General features: G+C 41.1%; 1 protein-coding gene across 8 annotated transcripts in view; it reads right to left on the bottom strand.

Annotated features, from left to right (window-relative positions):
- The window catches only part of Fdx2 (Adrenodoxin-like protein 2, mitochondrial Ferredoxin 2), a 77,169-nt gene that overhangs the window by 4,144 nt on the left and 53,136 nt on the right, over positions 1–19,889 (bottom strand). For 2 of the 8 annotated variants that reach the window (XM_076531505.1, XM_076531508.1), the window contains exon 2: positions 4,843–5,460. The exons of 4 other annotated variants lie outside the window; for them this stretch is intronic. In XM_076531505.1, coding sequence (XP_076387620.1) covers positions 4,843–5,045 — 203 coding nt within the window. In that variant the 5' untranslated portion in view covers positions 5,046–5,460. Of the gene's footprint in view, positions 1–4,842; positions 5,511–11,154; positions 11,258–19,889 lie in introns of those variants that run through there. 2 more of the 8 variants (XM_076531506.1, XM_076531507.1) reach the window with 2 other exon arrangements.

The following is a 19,889-nucleotide window of genomic DNA, read 5'->3' as shown; positions in this document are numbered from 1 at the left end:
TGAACACAAAGAGTCCCGCCGGTTCTCTGACGAAAAATTGGTCGTCGACGAAGTTAAAAAAATGGCGAAAGTTATTAAGACTAACGTTAGAGACGATTAACGAAATGACCTAATTAATGAACGTTAACCGAGATGTTGATCGATATAATATCATCGCGGTGGTTTGTCGTATCGAGAGGCATATTACGGTACGCCGATGGAAAACAAATTACAGGCGAGCGTGTAACTGGAAAAAGCAATTTCATTCCGGGGCGAAGGACAATATTACGTTGGCCTAAATGCACTTTGCTTTAGAGACCACTCTCTCGACCAACCCTCGCGATTTTCCCTCACCACCACCCTCTCGTTTCCACCCTCACGAATTTTGGAACACATTCAAGCTCATTAGCCTGCTATCGCTAATACCAGCAGCAATACGTCGCTTTACAAAGTTACCGCATTCGCGTCGATTTCCGTTCCCTTCGCCGGTTACGCGTCAACAATAAATTCGAATAAATATTGCTATCAAATTACGAATACACCCAAGCAATTTGTGCGCAGATATTCCGGCAGGGAAATTAATTAAAATAATAACCGAAGCGTGAACCGAACTCGGTCGCAAAGATGTTGCACCTCACGAGCCAATTTGTACTTTTATCATTCCACTTTCGAATTTAGAAACTTAAATCAGAAATATTTTCATAGCTTTACGGCGAAAAGGTTTATTGCAGAAAATGAACATTCTTCCTGCAACACTCATCCTTGGTCAAAGAAGACTTACATTGCATCCGAGTCTACTAATGATGCGAGGAATGCATTATTTTAAACGCAGAATGCTCCTTTCAGAAAATTCTTTCTGTAAAAATTACCTGGAAACAAAGGACCGTCCTCCACAAATGAAAAATAGGAAATGTTAACGAAATTAAACTGGAACATGTAATTTGCCCTGGTGATTCCGTTTGAACTCTATTAGTGTCTCGTTGAAATTTTGTTCGTTCCAAGTACAGGAGATGCTGGGGAATTATTTTGTGAATCTAACAAGGAAGTCAACAAACGCGAGTATTACTGTTCCGCTGTAACCGAGTTTCATGAGCAACAATTGCACTGATCGCATCGTGTACAGAACATTACGTCTTTAATCGAGTGGCACAGGTTTGCTAATCAGATTAACGAATTATCGGATTTATACGAATCAACGGGTTCGGACTCCATTCAATTCGCTTTTAATCTATCAACAAGCCTTCATTGGACGTCTCTCTGTTCCCGTTTTCTCTGTTTCGCGTTCCTAGGGACAAATGAAGCTTCTTCCTCGGCGAAAGTTAATTGATTAAACTTCCTCTATTACGGTGCGTCTTAAGGAATTTTCGGAACAATGGAGTTTCATTCTACCTTTTTGCCGAGTTTTTACAGCGTCGTTATTTTATCTTAACGTTAGTTCGCGTTTTAACTTTTTCTTTTTTATACAACGACAATTTCTATTAGCGTTCTAGATAGTTATTTGATGGAGGAATTTACTCTTTGCAAAAATAATTCGTAGTAGACGCATGAAAAAAATCGAAATGAAAAACTAAAAGTGTTAGGATGTTTCGATGACGATACGAACAGTATTAGAAGTTTTGTGAGCGAACTAACGAGCAGCTGGCTAATCAGTTTCCTGCCAGTCACCGAAACACTATTCGCATGCAATAAATAACGGGAGCCACAGTATTCAGCCACGTCTACGTTCGTCAAACAATCAAGTCTCTCTTTTCTCTATGAAGCTCATGCCACTGGAAAGAAGCTGCATTTGTTTGGAAAAAACTGGCTTCGTCAACTTAACACGAATTTATGTCGCCAGTTTTAACCAGATATCGCGACACAAGGTTGCAAAACATCCAGTCCACTAAATACTATAACGGAGGTCAAAGATTCTGATTTCTAAAGGCTAACTATGCTAATTCGTATTAATGACTATCTACTACTAGTTCTCTAACACTCTAATTCGTCTCAATTCTTAGGTCAGTCCACAAATTTACACGCATTCGTATAAATTCGTCCTACCTTTTCCACCCCAGAACGTTTCAAGGCGTTGATGATAAAGAAAAATATCGCGGCTGATATCATCGTTGAAAATACATTCGTTATTTCGTTTCTAAGAATTCGTGGACTGACCTGATACTACTATGCCCCTAAAGTACTATCTAAAGTACTAACTATACTTAGAGGCAAAACCTTTGACCTTAGCTACAGTCCTAATATCTACTCTGACCTCGACTAATCGATTCTCGTTCGCTTCGATATCCTTGAAACCTTGGCAATTCAAAAGTCCAAGGAAATTCAGCACAGAAATTTTGGGAAACTCGAAAACGTTACCACGCGAGATGTCGTTGAAATGTTCTTCCGAATACCGCGAGGGTCACCGGTGACCGATGTCACAAATCCAATATAATTATGATTATATTTCGCTCGTTCCAGACGAAGCACTTCTTACTTTACGCATCCAATCCTCTGTTAACGTCATTGTATAACAGACTATCGTTATATCGCCAGCCGTTACATCACCGCAAATTGTAGCCTCACGAGTTGTGTCGCAATGTATCGTATCGTCAGAAATTGTTTTGAGTCGCGTTACGTTGTCACGAGTTGCGTTGCAGCCAATTGCATTGCTACGGGTTGCGTTGCAACTAATTGTATTGCCGTGCAAAGTCAGTAACGTTGCGGTACGTTGTAACGCCGCGCGCTATATCGCAACGCGTATGACCAGAAGTCGCGTCGCGATGCCTCGAATTACAGCTGTATTGTTATTTCAAGAAATTTCCGCTTCTCCACAGCTGTCCGTGGCAATATAACGAGAGTCTGTACGTGAATCGGATAACAGAAATTCTAGTGTCCTTCTTTGTTGAAACAGTGAATCGATCACTGGAAGAAACACAAGGCAAGAGATTTCATAGGACGTAGCATCCAATTTCAGGAGTATGCTCTTTTTCTCCGGTCAATTTCTTTCGAGCAATTTTTCAAAAGCCTTTCTCTCCGTCGATACACGTTCCATATATTTTTTGGATTTTTCTGCCGAAGTAGCATCAGATGTTTCTATACGCGTCCATCAATGAACGAGAGTGGCACGTTTCGAGACAAAAAAGAAAGGCTTCTCGATTCGATCACACAATTTTTCGTTGATGGAAAAGCGGAAACATACCGAAAATGCACCGATAAAGCGGTAATCGATCAAAAATCGGAATTTTCGGTGCGCAATTATAGGAACACGTATATATGTATGCCATGCAGAAAATATATAATCGTTTTCTCGATCATACGAGATATGTAAAAAGTGTAGAAAAGAGGTAATAAAAGGTGGAGTGGAAATTGTGATGTGTTCCGAAATTCTGTTTCTGGTTGCGTTACCGTTTCTCGTTAACTTCACTGTACATCGAAAAGTGTACGATTAAAAAGTGTTATGGGACGATAAATTTGGACGTGTGACGATTTACATTTATTTTTTGCACAATAATATAATACTCCGCGAAAATTGCGACGCTCTATCATGCATAAATTACGACGAGTAACTTTTTTTATTTTACATGATCACTGAGATGCTAACCGTAACACTTTTAATTTTACACCATGCGTATGCAAGACGTTCTCAAATGGAAGGATACTGGCTTGTTCCTGAAAACGGAAATATTATCCTTCGAAAGAAGTTACGTTAACTCCACTTTACTTAATCCAGCATTTAATAAATTATAATTCATCTTTATTCATTTTAATCAACACACGGTGATCACAGTTTGCTTAATCCTTCCCACTTCGATCTCAAGCCAGCATACCTTGAAGACACTCTGTACAAGTACATATACATGTATATATAATAAATATACAGTTGGTCCCAAGAAATATGTACACCGTAAAAGTCAACACATTCGTACAATGGAACATCAAAAGGTCTTTTACTATTTTGCAATCTGAGGCTTCCGAAAGCGAGCAATAAACTTGGGTTCTTACTACTGAGTAACAGCACCATCGTTCTTCTATCACCACGCTAACACATGTGCGCAAGCATTTCGGATTTCTGTCGAAAATATATTGGAATGTTCACAGGTTATTTGAAGATCTAGAAATTTAGGAACACTTGATCTAACAATCCATAACTTTGCTATTTAATGTTCCTATTTTATCAAACACTTAATTCCTTGTATCTCGATGTCCCAGATTACAAAATATGCGAAGAAGTATTCTTTCATTTATTTAACGGTGTCCATCGTTCAAGGTGCACATGTTTCTCGAGCGAGCCAGTATACATAGAGATCTACAGGCTGGTTCAAATATCAGTCCCCGCCGTGTTTGAGGAATTTCTGATGGTCTTGCAGAAAAAACGTTGCAACAGTTGCATTAGTTTTCAGTCGGCCATAAATTATTTTCAACGATACCATGTACAAATTTAATGATATACTATGACCATGAAATGACCTTGAACGAAGAAATCATGAATTTATCACCACAATATTTGAACGACTTTATAGTTATTGATACTACAGCAGGAATGCACTATTGCCTACTTGTTTTTTGCACTTAGAGTGCAAATGAAGTTTCCAGTCGTAAGAACGATGGATTTCCTTTACGAAAGAAACAAAATAACCTTGTTCACACATCGCGATGACAGATTCGCGACGATTTCTTCAAGATCCCGGTCACCGGTATGACAGATCGCGTAACGTTACGCGATCAAAACATGGTACAACTTTCTCGAAGTTATCGGAATTTATAGCGGAGTAAAAATTGATGAAGCGTTACAAGATTTTCTCTGGCAAACCATCGGAAGTCCGTGAAAGCGGCGGAGCGATGTTTAGACTATCCTGTATATAGACGAGATTTTAGTAGACGACTCACGCGACAAGCTCGCCGAAGAACCTGATCTTCCTGTGGCAGGTGTCGAGAAGGGAAAGACGCGAGGAGACGTTGGAGCTGGATCCAGAGGCGGTGGCCGAAGAGGAGGCGGCGCCGTGGTGAACCGGCGTCGGTGGGGCCGACAGAGTCGAGGACGTGGAGGCGGAAGAATCCTGAAGGACGACGCGAGCCGGCGATCGCAGCATCGTCGTCGTCGTGATCGTCGTTGTCGATGACGATCTCCTCGGCACCCCGTCCTCGTGCCCGAGGATCTTTTCACGTACGCTGGGTATGCACCAAATCTTGTTCGGTTCTCATCGAACACCGTCCGCGACCCCCGACAATCGCTTGGTGTTCGCTCTTATTCTCCGATATATACTCTATCGATTCCTCTAGCTATTTTATCTCCGAGATGAAACGTCTCAGAGCATGCCTTAGCGTTTCTCCTCGAGGTATCGAAGTGTCGGACTCATCGATTCGGTCGAATCTTCTTCCGGTTGCTGGCGGTCGGACGTCGCTGGAGCCATCTTCGAGAGAGCGGTTAAAGATTCTTCTTCGAGTTTCGACAGCGTCCGTTTGGGTCAGCTTCGAATTCAATTTCAACTTCACTTTCCTCGTATTCTGCGGAATAATTGTTCACCGTGTCTCACTTATGCTCCGCTGCTAGTTTTCTGATAGTAACAAAGAATGACTAAGCTTCTATGGCAATCTGACAACGATGGAAAGAATCTCCGAGGTGATTTCCGATGTCAAAGACATCCTCTCTGCCACGTGTGTGACCTTATTAACGCTCTTACGAGTTATCTTACTTGATTACTATCGATTTATAACGAATGGAATATTAACTCCAGAAGATACCATCCTTAAAGACGTTAACGTTCGTTTTTTTTATAACACGACCGTATGATCGATATCGAGATAAGTTCAACAATCTGTACGGTCACAACCTCGAATACGATCGGTTATGTATGCAATCTATCGCAACTGGGACAGCTTGAAAACGACAGAGAATAGAAAAAATGCCATTACACGAAATTAAATGGCGTTATTCGAAGTTTTTTCTATTTTCTATTGTTGTCGAGCTTGGCCCAGTCATGCGAAACACCCTGTACAGAAGCGTAATAAACGCGATATGAAGCAGTAAAAGGCTGATGCACAACCATCCGCGGAGCAGACCAGCAATATCAGAACGTAACATTTCGACCTATTTTTAAGGTTTCACGTGAATCGTAAACTTTCAACGACATCCAACGCGTTCGCACGCGTCATTCGATGTTGTGTGCGCTTTTAATATTCGTTAGTTATCACCGGTTACGTGGGACAGATATAAACCGAGCCTGAATTGATACGGCGACCACACTGGGTCTGAGGTAATACTAGAATCATAGAATTACAATCGCGTAATGAATGAACGAGAATATTTAATTGATGATTTGCAGCGCTCGAAACGTTAGATTGTACCTTTTATAGGCACGGTGTTCGTAACAGAATCTCGACGCTTCATTATATGTTGTTTTAATACAACGAATGCCGTGTTTATCGCGTTAATTAAATGTGACGTAATTAGTTCGTTTTACGTGTTTAAACTTGGTTCAAAAATGAACACGACGTACACGTGTATCTACGATATTTATACGCTAACGACCTATTCGGATAATAATTTTTCGATAATAATAATGATCGGGACGATAGACTGTCGATGGTGGTTCTTTTCAGAAAACGATCACCGAACGCGTTGATCGATTTACATAACGAAAAAGCGATAAGACCCGTTAAGGTTTTTAATGCTACCGTAACAAGATGATGGTATTAAGGATGTAACGTGGCAAGCAAGGTTTTTCGAACGTTGTATAAATTAAATCATTGTTGCTTACGTCAGTAAGCGGAGACTTGAAATTTCCAGCAGCTAAAGCGGAGGAGCGTTACAGCCATCGTCACGATCAATCGCACGCCATCGATCGAAATTTATGCTTAACCGAGCATCTCATTAACATGACGTCATTATGGCGAGGGAGACAGATAATAAACGTACGTGACTGGCGTCGACAACGAGCCTCGAAGCTCGTTTACTTTGATCGAACGTAATTTTACATACCCGAATCTAATATTTTTCCTTCCCGACGATAAACAACGATTTTCGAAATTTCCGCGTCCCTAGGAATAAATAACATCAAACGGATCGCGTGCAAACTTCCAATTACTAAAACGTTACACGTAAACACGTTTCCTCCGTGAATAGGGGATGATACGCGTTACGCTTCCGTATGAAAGATAAATTAAATGTAAGTATATTTAGCTCGCGGATGCACAAACTTTGAAAATGCGAAACGAGGACAGCGACGAATAACGCTTTGGAAAATAACTTGCGCGGAGAAGTTATCATCCGAAATCGCTTTGGTGACTCATATCTGACGGAAAGTTGGTTACCCAACGGTAGAAATCAACGCGACACATTATCCACACCCTGTTCCACTCTATAAACCGTATACGCGATCCGGATAGTCTTTTTATCGCGTATGTGCATTCTCCATCTTCGTTGCGCGTGCACGGAAGAACACCGAATTATCACCGAACGACTATTAATAATACGAACGGGCTCGCCAGACATTGACACCACCTAGGCGGAAGTTCGATTGGCAAATCGAGATGCAGACTATCGAACTTCGCACGTGCGTCTACGAACGCGTACCATTGATATTCGATTTCGACGTCGAACGAGGACACGTGACGATTGGCAAATGAGCCACCAACGACGACAGTGATGTAAGTCAACAGCGATCAGACTCACGGGCGTGCGCGACGCAAAAATAAATCGAATTGATCGATCGGCGGAACGGGGACAAAGCGAATTTCCCTCGGACGCGAAATCGAGAAATTTCCTATCGATCGTGAAAATTTCGATCTTACTCGAGGATGTCTTTTAGAGTTTCGTAAAAGTGTTTTTCGAACGACGAAGAAATAAACCGAGAAGACACGAGGTAAGAGAAGATCATAAATCCGAAATCTCGAGGGCAACGAGTCACGTACGAGTTTTAAATCCAGACCATGTCGCAGACCTTACCGGAATCAAAATGACCCTGTACTCTTGCGAAAACAAAGCATTTGAATAGTTAGAAAAACGAGCGTACCTTTTCTTTGAATTTCGTAGACGAGTTACCGAACGTTCGAACCTGATATTTAACGTCGATTCTACGCGAGGTGACATTCCATGTAAATCGATTCTAAAGCCCGTTTAAAGTCAATTACTTGCATTAGTTTTGCCGTTTACGCTTTGAGCAGTGTGGCCACGCTTTATCACGTGATCGCACACAATTGATCACATGAAATTTATTTGCTTCGCCCATTTAACCATTATAATTGGGATAGCATTCTGAGAATTATATAAGAATTTCTATCGCTCGAAAGTCAATTTGTATCGATATCGCAATTTGCACCGTCCAAGTGGTTACACACAATTGGTCGCATGAAATGTATTTGCGTCACTTATCTTCTTATTATAATTCGGTTGACAGATACATATCGATCTCTATCGTTTGAAAGTCGCTTCCGAATAAATTTAAGGTTACACACGACACGATATGTACATTTGCCTTGCTTATTTTCTTATCGTAATTGGGGTGCCGTTTCAAGAGTTACACAACCTCGTTGACCAATGGAAAGTTAATTTCAAGTGCACGTGTTTTAACTACTTGCTATATAATAATCAACATGGTCACACGCAATTGATTCTACGAATATATTGACAACTTTTATTTTTTTATCGAACATGGAACTTTCAAAGTTGGGTAACAATTTATTCGTAAATTTGAGAGAACATTAATTTGTGCAGTTTCAATGCATGTTAGCTACGGTTCTATTTTACTTTCGTGTTACCATTGTGCTTTACGCGTTTAAAAATCGGTCACTGTTTTAAGCGATTATTAGTCATGCCGTATTTGAAGCTTCGATGAAACGTTTATACCCTTTGTCAAGCTTCATGCTTTGAACGAACGTGAAATACGTGCTATTTTACGAGACTTTATAGGCTTAAAAAACAGTCGTTGCAATCAGCCATATTTGAAATATTAATAAAACGTTGAAACAGCAATCTCTTTCGAGCTTTAAAGTTTAGATATACGTGGCGTAGGTGGTATTTTGCTTTTATATCGCGAAACTGTATCAGACTTGATACGTTTGAACAACCGATCGTCAGCCATTTTACGTTCGCTAAAGAAACGCTTGCGTATTAATTTTTATTAAATTCCAAGCTCCAAAACGCGAACATCCAACAGTCAAAGCGTCGGTTTGACGAAACTGTTTCCATCCGAGATTTTCATCTCATAATTGGTACGGTATTCAAAGAGTTACGCAACAATTTTCATCAGTCGATAGCGAATCCCGTGTAAAGGGAAACGTTGTGGTTTCTCGATAAACAGCACGTACGTACGCGTATAGGTATCTGCAGAGTTTGAAGGACTATCTAGCAGAGCGCGATGCAACGTGCGTAAACGATCCAATAAGTTTGAAAAATCGCTGGCGTTATTAATTCTCGGCAATTGAGAAGAACGGGCACGGTAACACGACGAAAGAAAAGCGATTATTTATACGCGATGCTAATTTTAACCCGTATTCGAGATTCGAGTGACAGCGAAGAACGATTTAATTTACATTGACGCTCGTCTGATGGAGTGGCAGCGCGGGAGATTAAGTTCCGAAGAAATTCGATTCTCGGGGTAAGAATACAGTATTCGAGTGGAAGTTCGCTTGCATCCTCTTACCATGAAATTACCGTGGAAATTGCTTCGAAGCGTTAAACTCGATGACTGTTCAAATAGCGTTTTGTAAAGCGATCCTTTTTATTCTCTCCTGATTTGCTCCTTAAACGCGCGCCCCTCAACGGAACTATCTTACAACCGTACCATCAATTCCTTCTTTACAACTCCTAAATAAATCATTTCAAGATGCTTTCTTGCATCTTCAAACTTTGATATCCCCATTTTCGAATATTCCGACACTTGTACAATTAATCCTCTTACTACCCAAATCGGCCTAAGTATCGGTTCGATAGTCTTTGACGACGTGACAAAGTAGAACGTGACGACACAGAGCGTGACAAGATAACAGTCGACCGTGTGTTTAAAACGTATTCAAATTTTCTCCTATAATCGAAAAAAGTGGTCTAGGTTAAATAATACTCGTCCGAGATTAATTGAATCGACAAATTAATTGTTACTACTCTTAACTTCTTGCCCTGTCACGGTGTTAATCGGGTACAATTTTATTAACGGTTAAAATTGCAGCTAACTTTTGATGCATGCATGGTAACGAAGTGAAATCTTGGAGTAAAGTTCATCGCCATAACTCTTCAGAACTTCTGTAAGATTAAGTTTAATGAGCAAGATGGCTGCTGCAGCGTATCAACGTGTAACACGCAACAAGAGTTTAAAACGAAACACGAAAAAGGTGTATTATTTGATATAAAATATAAGTTCTTTAGAATTCGCTCGGTATCGTTCGTTCTTACTGGTAAACGTGTCAATGACATTTAATTATCTAAATGAACGCTTTAATTTATTATCTCGAATGACTAGCGTAATCTCAACAGCCGTTCTCCGTCTCTTAACCATATCTGTAACACTCATGCCACAATGCTTTAACTCATTTCTGTTTGTCCTATGCGATACTAAATAATGGCAATGTAAGATGTAGGATATAAAATTATAGTTACTTGATTCTAAAGAAATAGGGGTATAGGAGTTTGAGGTCCTAGAAGTTTAGAGATTCTAAGGATACAGGGATGTAAAGATATAAAGATCTTAACATGTAAGAATTTAGAAATGTGTGTCACTTTTACGGTATAGATTGTAGACATCGGTCACCAATTATCAGCATAGCATCCAGCGTTAATATCTTAATCGTGTTTTCTTTCGATGCTCCAAATGTTCACGTATTCCCTACATTCGTCTACTTAAGAAAAAAACTCGCCACAGTAACACCAGGAGTCTAACTCGTAACCAATGAATTTTGCTTCGAAAAGCGATCAACAACTACCCTCCCGCGTTCACTCTCTCTTCGAGGCACCATTCACGATACTTCATGACACAGCTAGTCCATTTGGACTGGTTTCAAACGAGAAAGAGGTCAAAACCGATTGAATGAAAGTCCAGTGACTGGTCGAGTCTGAATGAAAAAGAAGCAAAACATACGTGGAGTAGATACAGAACGCGTTATCGATATCATCGAATGACACGCGTGTGCGAAGTTGCTGTTCGGGGTAGGAAGAAAGTAAATCTAAGTGTCGCTCTCGAACGAAAAGTTGCACGACGAAGATCGTACCGTGTTTGTTCACCGGCTTCCCAACGGCACTCGAGCCGACTCGGCACGCGTTTTAGTCGAGAGCTCGAACGCGACTGAAACACACAGAAGTCCTTGTATTTCCTGACCCCTTCTGCTGCGACGTGCGACGACGCTAGGCGCCGGGACGCAAGGTAGGGAGGCTCGAGTAACGTCTATCAACCGGAAAGGGATACCGAGTTATTTCGAGGAGAGGAACGGGATACAACGCGCTGTTTAACCCTTTCCCTCTTAACGGTGCAATATAGGACATCTTCGAAAGTGGCCACTCATTCTTAGCTATCTAAAATAGAGATTCAGAAACATCCATATACACTTTCTGAACAGTGGACATTTATATGAGCGTGTGCATACAACTTTGAAAAATTAATGTTCGAGTTCTTATGGACGTACGTTCTCGAGAAATGTTCAGGTGTATGCATACACGCTCGAGTATCTGAAGAGCTACAGAGCAAATCTGGCATCCAAAGGTGAAAGAATATGGCAGCGATGAATAAATCACTCGTTGATTTGTAGAAATTTCTGGGATCTGGAGATACGGGAGTTGCGGCAGACTGAAAATTTGGGTATCTAAAAATTATGAGACACAAATTTGGGATTTTGGATATTTGAAAATTTAAGAATTTGGAAACTTAAGGACATTGAAAATTTGGAATGTTGGAAATTCGAAGATATGAAAGTTAAAAAATTGTTAAGTTTACATGTGTTCTTCTGTAAGAGGTCTTCTGAGCAAGACCTCCTAATAAACTTCCTAGAATCTAGGAAAAATGTGTAGCTCGTAACCAAAGATTTAGACAAATAAACGCAAATGATGGTATATTTAAAGTCATTAAGTATTTAGGTTAAATCAAGATTGGCTTTGAGGAACTCTTAGATCGGATGCAGCGTTGACTGCAAAATTGTAAGTGGGTCACGGTTCGGTTCAGAAAATACTTAGACGGATTACATTCGGTTCGCATTAAGTTTCATCTATTAAACAAGACACGAAAAGCTGCAAACAACCATCCAAATCGATTCTACTGAATAATTTATTGTGCATGAAAAGCGTACAAATGAATATGTAAGAATTTCTAAAATTCGCTTCGAAACGTTGCATTTTAAACATTTCGAAGAGGTTACTCGGTGAACTCGAGTGATCGATTCCTGACTATTACACAACTCGTTGCTAGTGTGATTTAGAGAGAATTGAATAAAGTATGCGCGCAGGGTCAAAGATAAAAATCAAAGATCGGACGTGGTGCTTTTGGTACACACTTGACCATACCAGTGGGCGTGAACTTACAGATAAGATAAAAACCAGTGGATTAGGTCAGGATTGAATCTAAACAAAATCTGGGTCACGTTTGGATCAACGTTATAAAACCAGGTCTGGTTAGGATCTGGGTTAGTATGGATGCTCACTGCGAGATAACAGCTTAATCGCTCGTTATGCAAGGATCCGTCTTGATTAGGTAAAGAACAGGTATGTCGTTACGGTAAACTCCTCCCATATCGACACGAATGAAACAAGAATTTGCAACATATTGGACAGTTTTCATTTTTTATTTTACATCTGTATGCGAATACTGTGCTACAGTGCAATATATTAGTCAGGAGTACAACGCGAACTAATGCGTGGTGATATGACGAGTAGCAGACACGTAGTAGCATGGCGATACAACGTATAGTGTGATTCGAACGCGTAGGAGTACAACGCACTGTAATTCAACGCGCAGAAATACAATGAATAGCGATTCAAACGCGTGACAATTTAAACGCGTAGAGGTATAACACGCCGCAATTCGATGCATGGCGATACAGCGAATGGCGATTGAAACGCGTAGTAATTTAAATACGTGGTGGTACAACGCGCTGAAGTCCAATGCGTGGCGATATAAGAAATAGCGATTCAAACGCGCGGTAATACCACGCTTGCCGATACAACTAATAATAACTCAAATGTGTGGCGATACAACGCGTGGCAATATGGCACATAACGATTCAAATGCATAGTGATTCTAGCGTGTGGCCATACGATATGTGTCGATAGAACATGTGAGGGAGGTCAGGCATAACGCCTACTTCTAAATTATTATATAACAAGTAATAAATAAATTCGTAGTGTCGGTAACCGATGACCTAACTCATCGTGTCATGTATAATCTGCGATAAGGGTTACCCCTCGAAAATATTGTAGTATTCCCAACAATAATAAATTTGACGCTCACAAATGTGAATTACAGTGTCGTTACCGAATTATGATTGTTTGGATGTACAGAATTGCTCGTCACCCTGTGCATCGCGTTTCCTTTTGTACGGCAGATAGAGAAGGAGTCAGAGATTGTGGGGTGGAAAGACGGCAAAGCGTTCAGGCGGACTAGGAATGACGAACAAATACCTACGACACACGCGACAAAGCTACGTAGGAACGTGCTATTGCGACGAGAAACAGAACAGAGGATGACTGATGCTGAAGCAACCAGGCACAACGGATAGATATGAAGACAGAGAACGCACGGATTGCAGAAAAAAATGTGAGGCATTCACGCGGCAAGTAGACCTGATTGAAACACCCGTGACTTTGGCGTTTTCGTGATAAGTTGCTGCTTCTGTTCAGCCTCTTTTTGTTTTCTTATGTAGGTTGTGCTACGTGGCTCCGCTGATCACTGTCCTGATTGATCATTCATGTTTCGAAACCCGTGAAAAGTTTTTTCAAAACTTGGATGATCGTAACCCCGTTTATTTTGGACTGAATTCAAAAACTTATTTTGTAACACATTGTATTACGATAACTTCGGTATTAATCTGCTTATCGAACTCTTTCATGTATTCGTTCGAACGCGGAAAAGAGTCAGGCCTGCGAGGGTTAATGGACTACAATTTGTGATCGAGCGTGTGGTCTAAAGTTCGGTGAACGCAGATAATAAGAATCAGTTAATACGCGGTTGAACAAACAATTGATGTTCGACTGTGGTGCATTTTCTTTCACGATGATGTAGGTCTCTTTGAAACGGGAACCAGGAATCAGAAATGAAATTCAGATCCGTTCGTTCGTGAAGCTTCTAAGGATCAATGTCGGAGCGAAGAGAAAATACGACCTGAGACCGACAAAATAATAGTAGCCCTTCGATGTCGCGCATAATAATCAGTACGCTCGAGCGAATTCTTTGCTGGTAATTTCCATGTATCCGCTGGGCTCGAGTATCCTCGACATATCGTGTGGTTTGCGCGAAGAAAGGAAGCATTTTATCCACAATTAATTTTAGGTTTACAAATTTCCTACGAAATAATTAGCAGCTAAATCTTAAACCACCAAGTACTAGTGTAAATTGTATACGCTATCGAACGATACGAAATATAACAGTAGGAACTGTAAATGATGCGCCTACTTATTTGATATTAAATAACGTAATGTAATATCGTTAGCAGCGTATTTATAAAGCGATAGCAATGACTTCGAAGAATGACAATGTTACGTTTGCAACGTCACAGGCATTTGACCCGTTAGTAACGATACGGGCTAGATAACTTCATTTGAATCTTGGCAGAAAATTGATAGACGATACTGTATGGAGATAAGCACATGCTTCACGCGTACAGTCGCGAGTCGAGAGATGGGTAGAATTAAAAGCAATTTATTATACCAATCGCGCGTGCATATTACAACATAGATAAGTAACAGCCATGAAACACGCAAGAAAATATGCTTACCGATTACAGGAGACACATTCATTAACAGTCATAAACACGTATTAACCAAAAATCTTAAAGTAGACATTATTTATTAATACAGTTTGCATTTCGTACAAGAAAATTATGTTATCCCAAGGGGACGAACGAACCATTAGTTTACGAAAGACTGAACATACACCGACTGGCATTCGGCTATAATAAATTTATGGTGCCAGTCGCCGGTGATCTCATAGCAGTCGGCGTGTTAAATAGTTCCACGAATTTCCTACCTACATACTAGGTCATTTAGAAGCTTTTACCTAGATACAGAAGGGATCGTACAATACGCAAGATAGTGACCCATTTATCACGATATCAAATAGATATCGAAATATACGGGGTGTTCGCGGTAATTGCGTAACAAGATTTCTATTTAAAGCGTCACATTTATAACAAGGGTAAGGCTATATTTTCCACCTCCAACATTTTGCCACCTGGGATTATTTTAGACTCCTTTCTCTACACTTTCCAAGGATCCTCCTTCTAAGCTATCCCCAGGTTTGTCCCATGGGTTTTAACCAAAAAGCAGGTCAGAGCTTCGTTGCAGCTTGAAAGTAATCGCGCGAATATTTACGGCACAGAATGAAGTTGCAGGAGCAGTGGACCGAGAGCCAGGACGAAAAGCGACAGGACCCGCATAATTCTGGAGGTCGGTCGGTAGAGGGGGCAGGAGAAGGGGCAGGAACAGGAGCAGGATAGTCCGCAGAGTGGATGAAATTGGGAATAGAGAGACGCACAGCGAAGGGCGGTGTAAGTTCGGAGTGGAGGGCCTTGAGGGGGTGCAGAGGAAGAGGGCGAGGGCAGCAATGCGACGGTAGTTGCGCCGCGACGCCCGCGACGCCGTGTGTCGGATCAGCTGTGAGCTGGCAACTCGAGTCAGCTGACTGGCCGGCCCCTCTGCTGCTGCCTCCGACTCTGCGACAATCAATATTCCGCTCTGCCCCCGCACCTAACCGCTCCTTCTCGAGATTACGCACATGCTTTTCGACTGCTCCCTTGTTCGTGCCGAAACCTCTCTGCCTACGTTTCGAAATTATGTTTAAAAACACGGCACTCCTTGCGTTTCCTCGCGAACGCGTGGCCCGGTAGCGTGCTACGACCGCAGTGTCCATCCTATCGAATTTGCGATCGCTATTTTTAAAGCCTTTTCTGAATTATTCAGATGCGACGTCGTGAAAGACCGAGTCTCTCGACTAGTAGCGCTATTGCATACCTGCGAAATTCCCTTGTCAACGGGGAAACGCGGATATGATAAGAAATATGAAGGATGTTTCCTATTCGGTGTCAGCGTACTTCACTGACAGCAACGGAAAATTGCAAAGTTATAAAATACCAACATCGTAAGTGACTGGATTCTTCTTCGATCGATGCGCGTCTACTAAAGTTCCCGTTTAAATTATCTGTGTACAAAATTCACGACCTTGATAAATTCTACCTATTGAACGTTTAACTCCGATCGACTAAATGTTATCGCAATTTCGCTAAATCCGAGTCTAGTTAATTTAAAATCGAACTCGAGGCGAAGAGATAAATCGGTCCGAAGTTAGTTAAACCATAAAAAAGCGGACTGAAAGGTTTGAAAACGGGAGAAAAAGAAGCGAAGAAAGTAGACCGTGACCTTGACTCGTCTGTCCTTCTACCGCAGCCTCTTCAGACTGTGCGAGTTTTAGCTCGAAGCACGAAGACACGGTAATGATGCATTTTGTAGAAAGCGGAGAAAACGCGTTGCGAAAGCCTTTCGAGAGTCGTTGATCGTGTCTAGAGTCGATTCGGACAAATAATAGAGATCTTCGATTTCTTCGTTCGTTCAAAGAACCGAGAATGCTTTCGATCCTAACAAAAAGTAACAACCTGTGATACTCCAAGAATATATTTTTAAGATTATTCCTTTTCTGACTCGATTTCCCGCAAGTAGACTGCGGATGTTTATGCATTTATGACATACATGCAGAAGTCTGCAAAGTCGTACGCGAATCACGTAACCTACCAAAAAATAGCTTCGACAGAAAACGCGAACGTTTTACTAGCAAGTGATGCGCGTCAAGAGGAAAACTGCATAAACTTCGAATCCTCGTGTTTCAGTAAACTCGCTGAATTATTACTACAGTAGTACACTTTCCATAAATGGAAAGGTTAATCTAAATATTATGCAAACGATTACTTGATTCAAACGCGAAGAAATCGCGAAGCGGTGCAATGTAAATGCAACGCGAAGCTAATGCAAATTTTATGCTGCGCTTGTGGATGTCTGTCGAAGAAAAACGATATAAATTTGTATTATAACATTAATAGCATCGAATACAGATGTGTTTGTTAATTACATCTTGAAACTTCTTTCTCTTCTTTATTGAATTCGAGCGGTAAAAAGGGAAATTCGTTTTCCCGTTCTTTCCCTAGCGTGAAAATTATAATGGGAGAGATACAACGTCATGAATCGACGCATTGCGATACAGCGCTTTACGTGGCAATATAACAAGTTTTCATGAATCTCCGTCAGGGATAAAAGTGACGATATAACGAAAATCTACTGTATCTCCGCAAGGCGGATATATTCGCCCGGTAAATTTTTCTGCTATATTTTTTATTTGACCGGACTAACAGGAATATTGCATATACCGCAAAATACTGATGGCTTCTTTTTAAAGTGCACCGCACTCAAAGGGTTAATTTCGTGCCGTCCATTACACGTTGTACTTTTTATGTTGAACGCTTTACAGAACGATCAATATCGTTCGTTTATCGTAAAATAAACGCAGCCAGGGTTACCATATGGTGAAGCATCGTTTTTCAATTTTCAGAACTTTGCGAACCACTTCAATTTTACTACCAGGCACTTCGTTTACATATAATTATTTGTTCCAAACTGAAGCAGCAGAAAAAGCGTTTCGCGAAAGAAACGTTAATATCAAAATTCCCGTTCCGGAATAAGCGAATTTAATCGTTAATCGTGACTTCAAACCATGGATGGAAATCGTGGAAAAGTAAGGCTCTTAGTATTTCCAGCTGTTGCATTCTTAATTACAGGAGGGGCTCAATTATTAACTCCTTTTAATCTTCCATGGACAAAATTGCAGGTGAGCGAAACGTTTCGGAAAATCTCCGAGGAGTGTTTAATATTAATCGCTGTGAGTTTAATATTATCCCGGGACAAATGACTCGCTAACCTTTTATTGCTACATTCGTACTTTGTACACTCGAGTGCAACGTAAATTTTCCTTGCAACTTTCTCGATTCAATTTTCACGTTCTCAAATTTCTAAATTCCAAATTCTTACATTTCTAACTATCCAGGTTCATTTCACCGTCTCCATAGATCCTCGAATCTCCAGAGCCTGGAATCCTAAATCCCTCAATCCTTAGACTCCCAAAGCACCAGAGTCATAAATCCATGGATTCCGCAATTCTCAAAACCCTAAATCCATACATTCTGGCGTCTCGAAACTATCAAGTCTTAAAAAGTCTTTAAAAATGCACGAGTAGCACCTCTTCACTCTCGGTTGAGATATTTTAAGCCAGATTTGTGGTAGACTGTACACGTATGCTCGCCGCACGTTTTAGAACCGAGACTGAAATTGTATCGCGGATATTTTATACCGCGAACACCGTTTAAATGATCGTACTCGTAACGAAAAGGGTAAAAGACGTACGTTAACGTTAAGGATATAAATGTTAATGAAGCGTATCAGAGATATTAAACGCTCCCGAAGGTAGCTTAAACCTTTTAGTTAGGTAATTATCCAGACAATCGAGCATTTCCTGGTGCGAGGCTAACAGGATGGATGGCACTTCGAAATTCGGCGCCAGCCACCGTCGCTTCCTCTCTTTGCTCGGTGGGATTACACGCGAAGAGGAGACGCGATCGATGGATGAATGGCGCCTGAGAGGCGCCTCTGCCTCGCCGTTACCTCTGACGACAACTTTTCCTACGTTTGTTTACACGATATTCCCTTTCTACGCGCAGCCATTAATTGTCCCTAAAGTCACACTTCAACCTCGTTCTGCGTTCCGTCGAACCGGAACGACGCGACGCGAGACGCTCCCTTGCTGCGTACACCTTCCTCCCGAGTGACGTAGCGTTTCCTTAGCTTTTCATTGATTAACGATTAGGTCAAACTCGAAATATAGACACTTATTTTGCACCTAATCGACTCGCTCGCGTTACACTTCTTCGTACATGCGTACGCGTCGATCGCCACAGTGAAAACTGACGTCTCTGATCAGACACATTTTCAATTTCATCCTTTAATCAGTTAATGTCTCAACACTCTTCTTTGCTTCTCTTGCAAATTTAACGGAATTTGCAGCTTTAGGCGTGTGCTGGTAAACACCCCTATGTACCAGCTACACGAAACCTATTCTTCCTGTTTATTGATCGAAGTTTTCTCGCGGCTACGCTTATAAAAACAATGTTACCAGTGAAATTTCAACGTGGGTATTAAAAAGGTTCTCTTGTCCAAAAATCAAAGAGTGCTCGAAGCTTTTATACAGCAGAGTACATCGTTTAACGCTGTTTACATCCTCCGCTACGTTCGAAGGGTTTCCTTTGTTCAGGAAGACCGGAAGTCCATTAATCGGCTCGTGTTACGTAGCATTCGTAGGATCATCGTCGTTTTTCGTTTCCAGGAATACGTAGGAAAGCTTGAAAGGTTTCGCACGAACGGGGTGGTTCCTTTCTTCGACAAAGCGAGAAGAAACCGATCTTCACGATACTTGCTCTTCGGTGCACAAAGCGAAGATTTCCTGAAGAGAAACGAGTTTGCGTAGCGTAACCGTGGCACGTGAACGCAAAATGTGTGTCGAATCGATACGAGAAAGGAACTTCGAGAATGATTCTGCTCGAAAGAACGGAACAATCGTTCTTTACGATTTCAAGCTTCTTTTACGCCCCTTCGATATTTTCTCTTTAACCATTCGTTCCGGAATAACGACGCTGGATTCTTTCTGTCAAATTTTTATGGTATTCACGATAATCCATAGCTATACATATTTTTGTAGTATCTCGCTACT

The sequence above is a fragment of the Megachile rotundata genome, chromosome 5 (assembly GCF_050947335.1).
Source record: "Megachile rotundata isolate GNS110a chromosome 5, iyMegRotu1, whole genome shotgun sequence".
NCBI lineage: Eukaryota > Metazoa > Arthropoda > Insecta > Hymenoptera > Megachilidae > Megachile > Megachile rotundata.
This window is presented reverse-complemented; position numbering and strand designations above follow the sequence as displayed.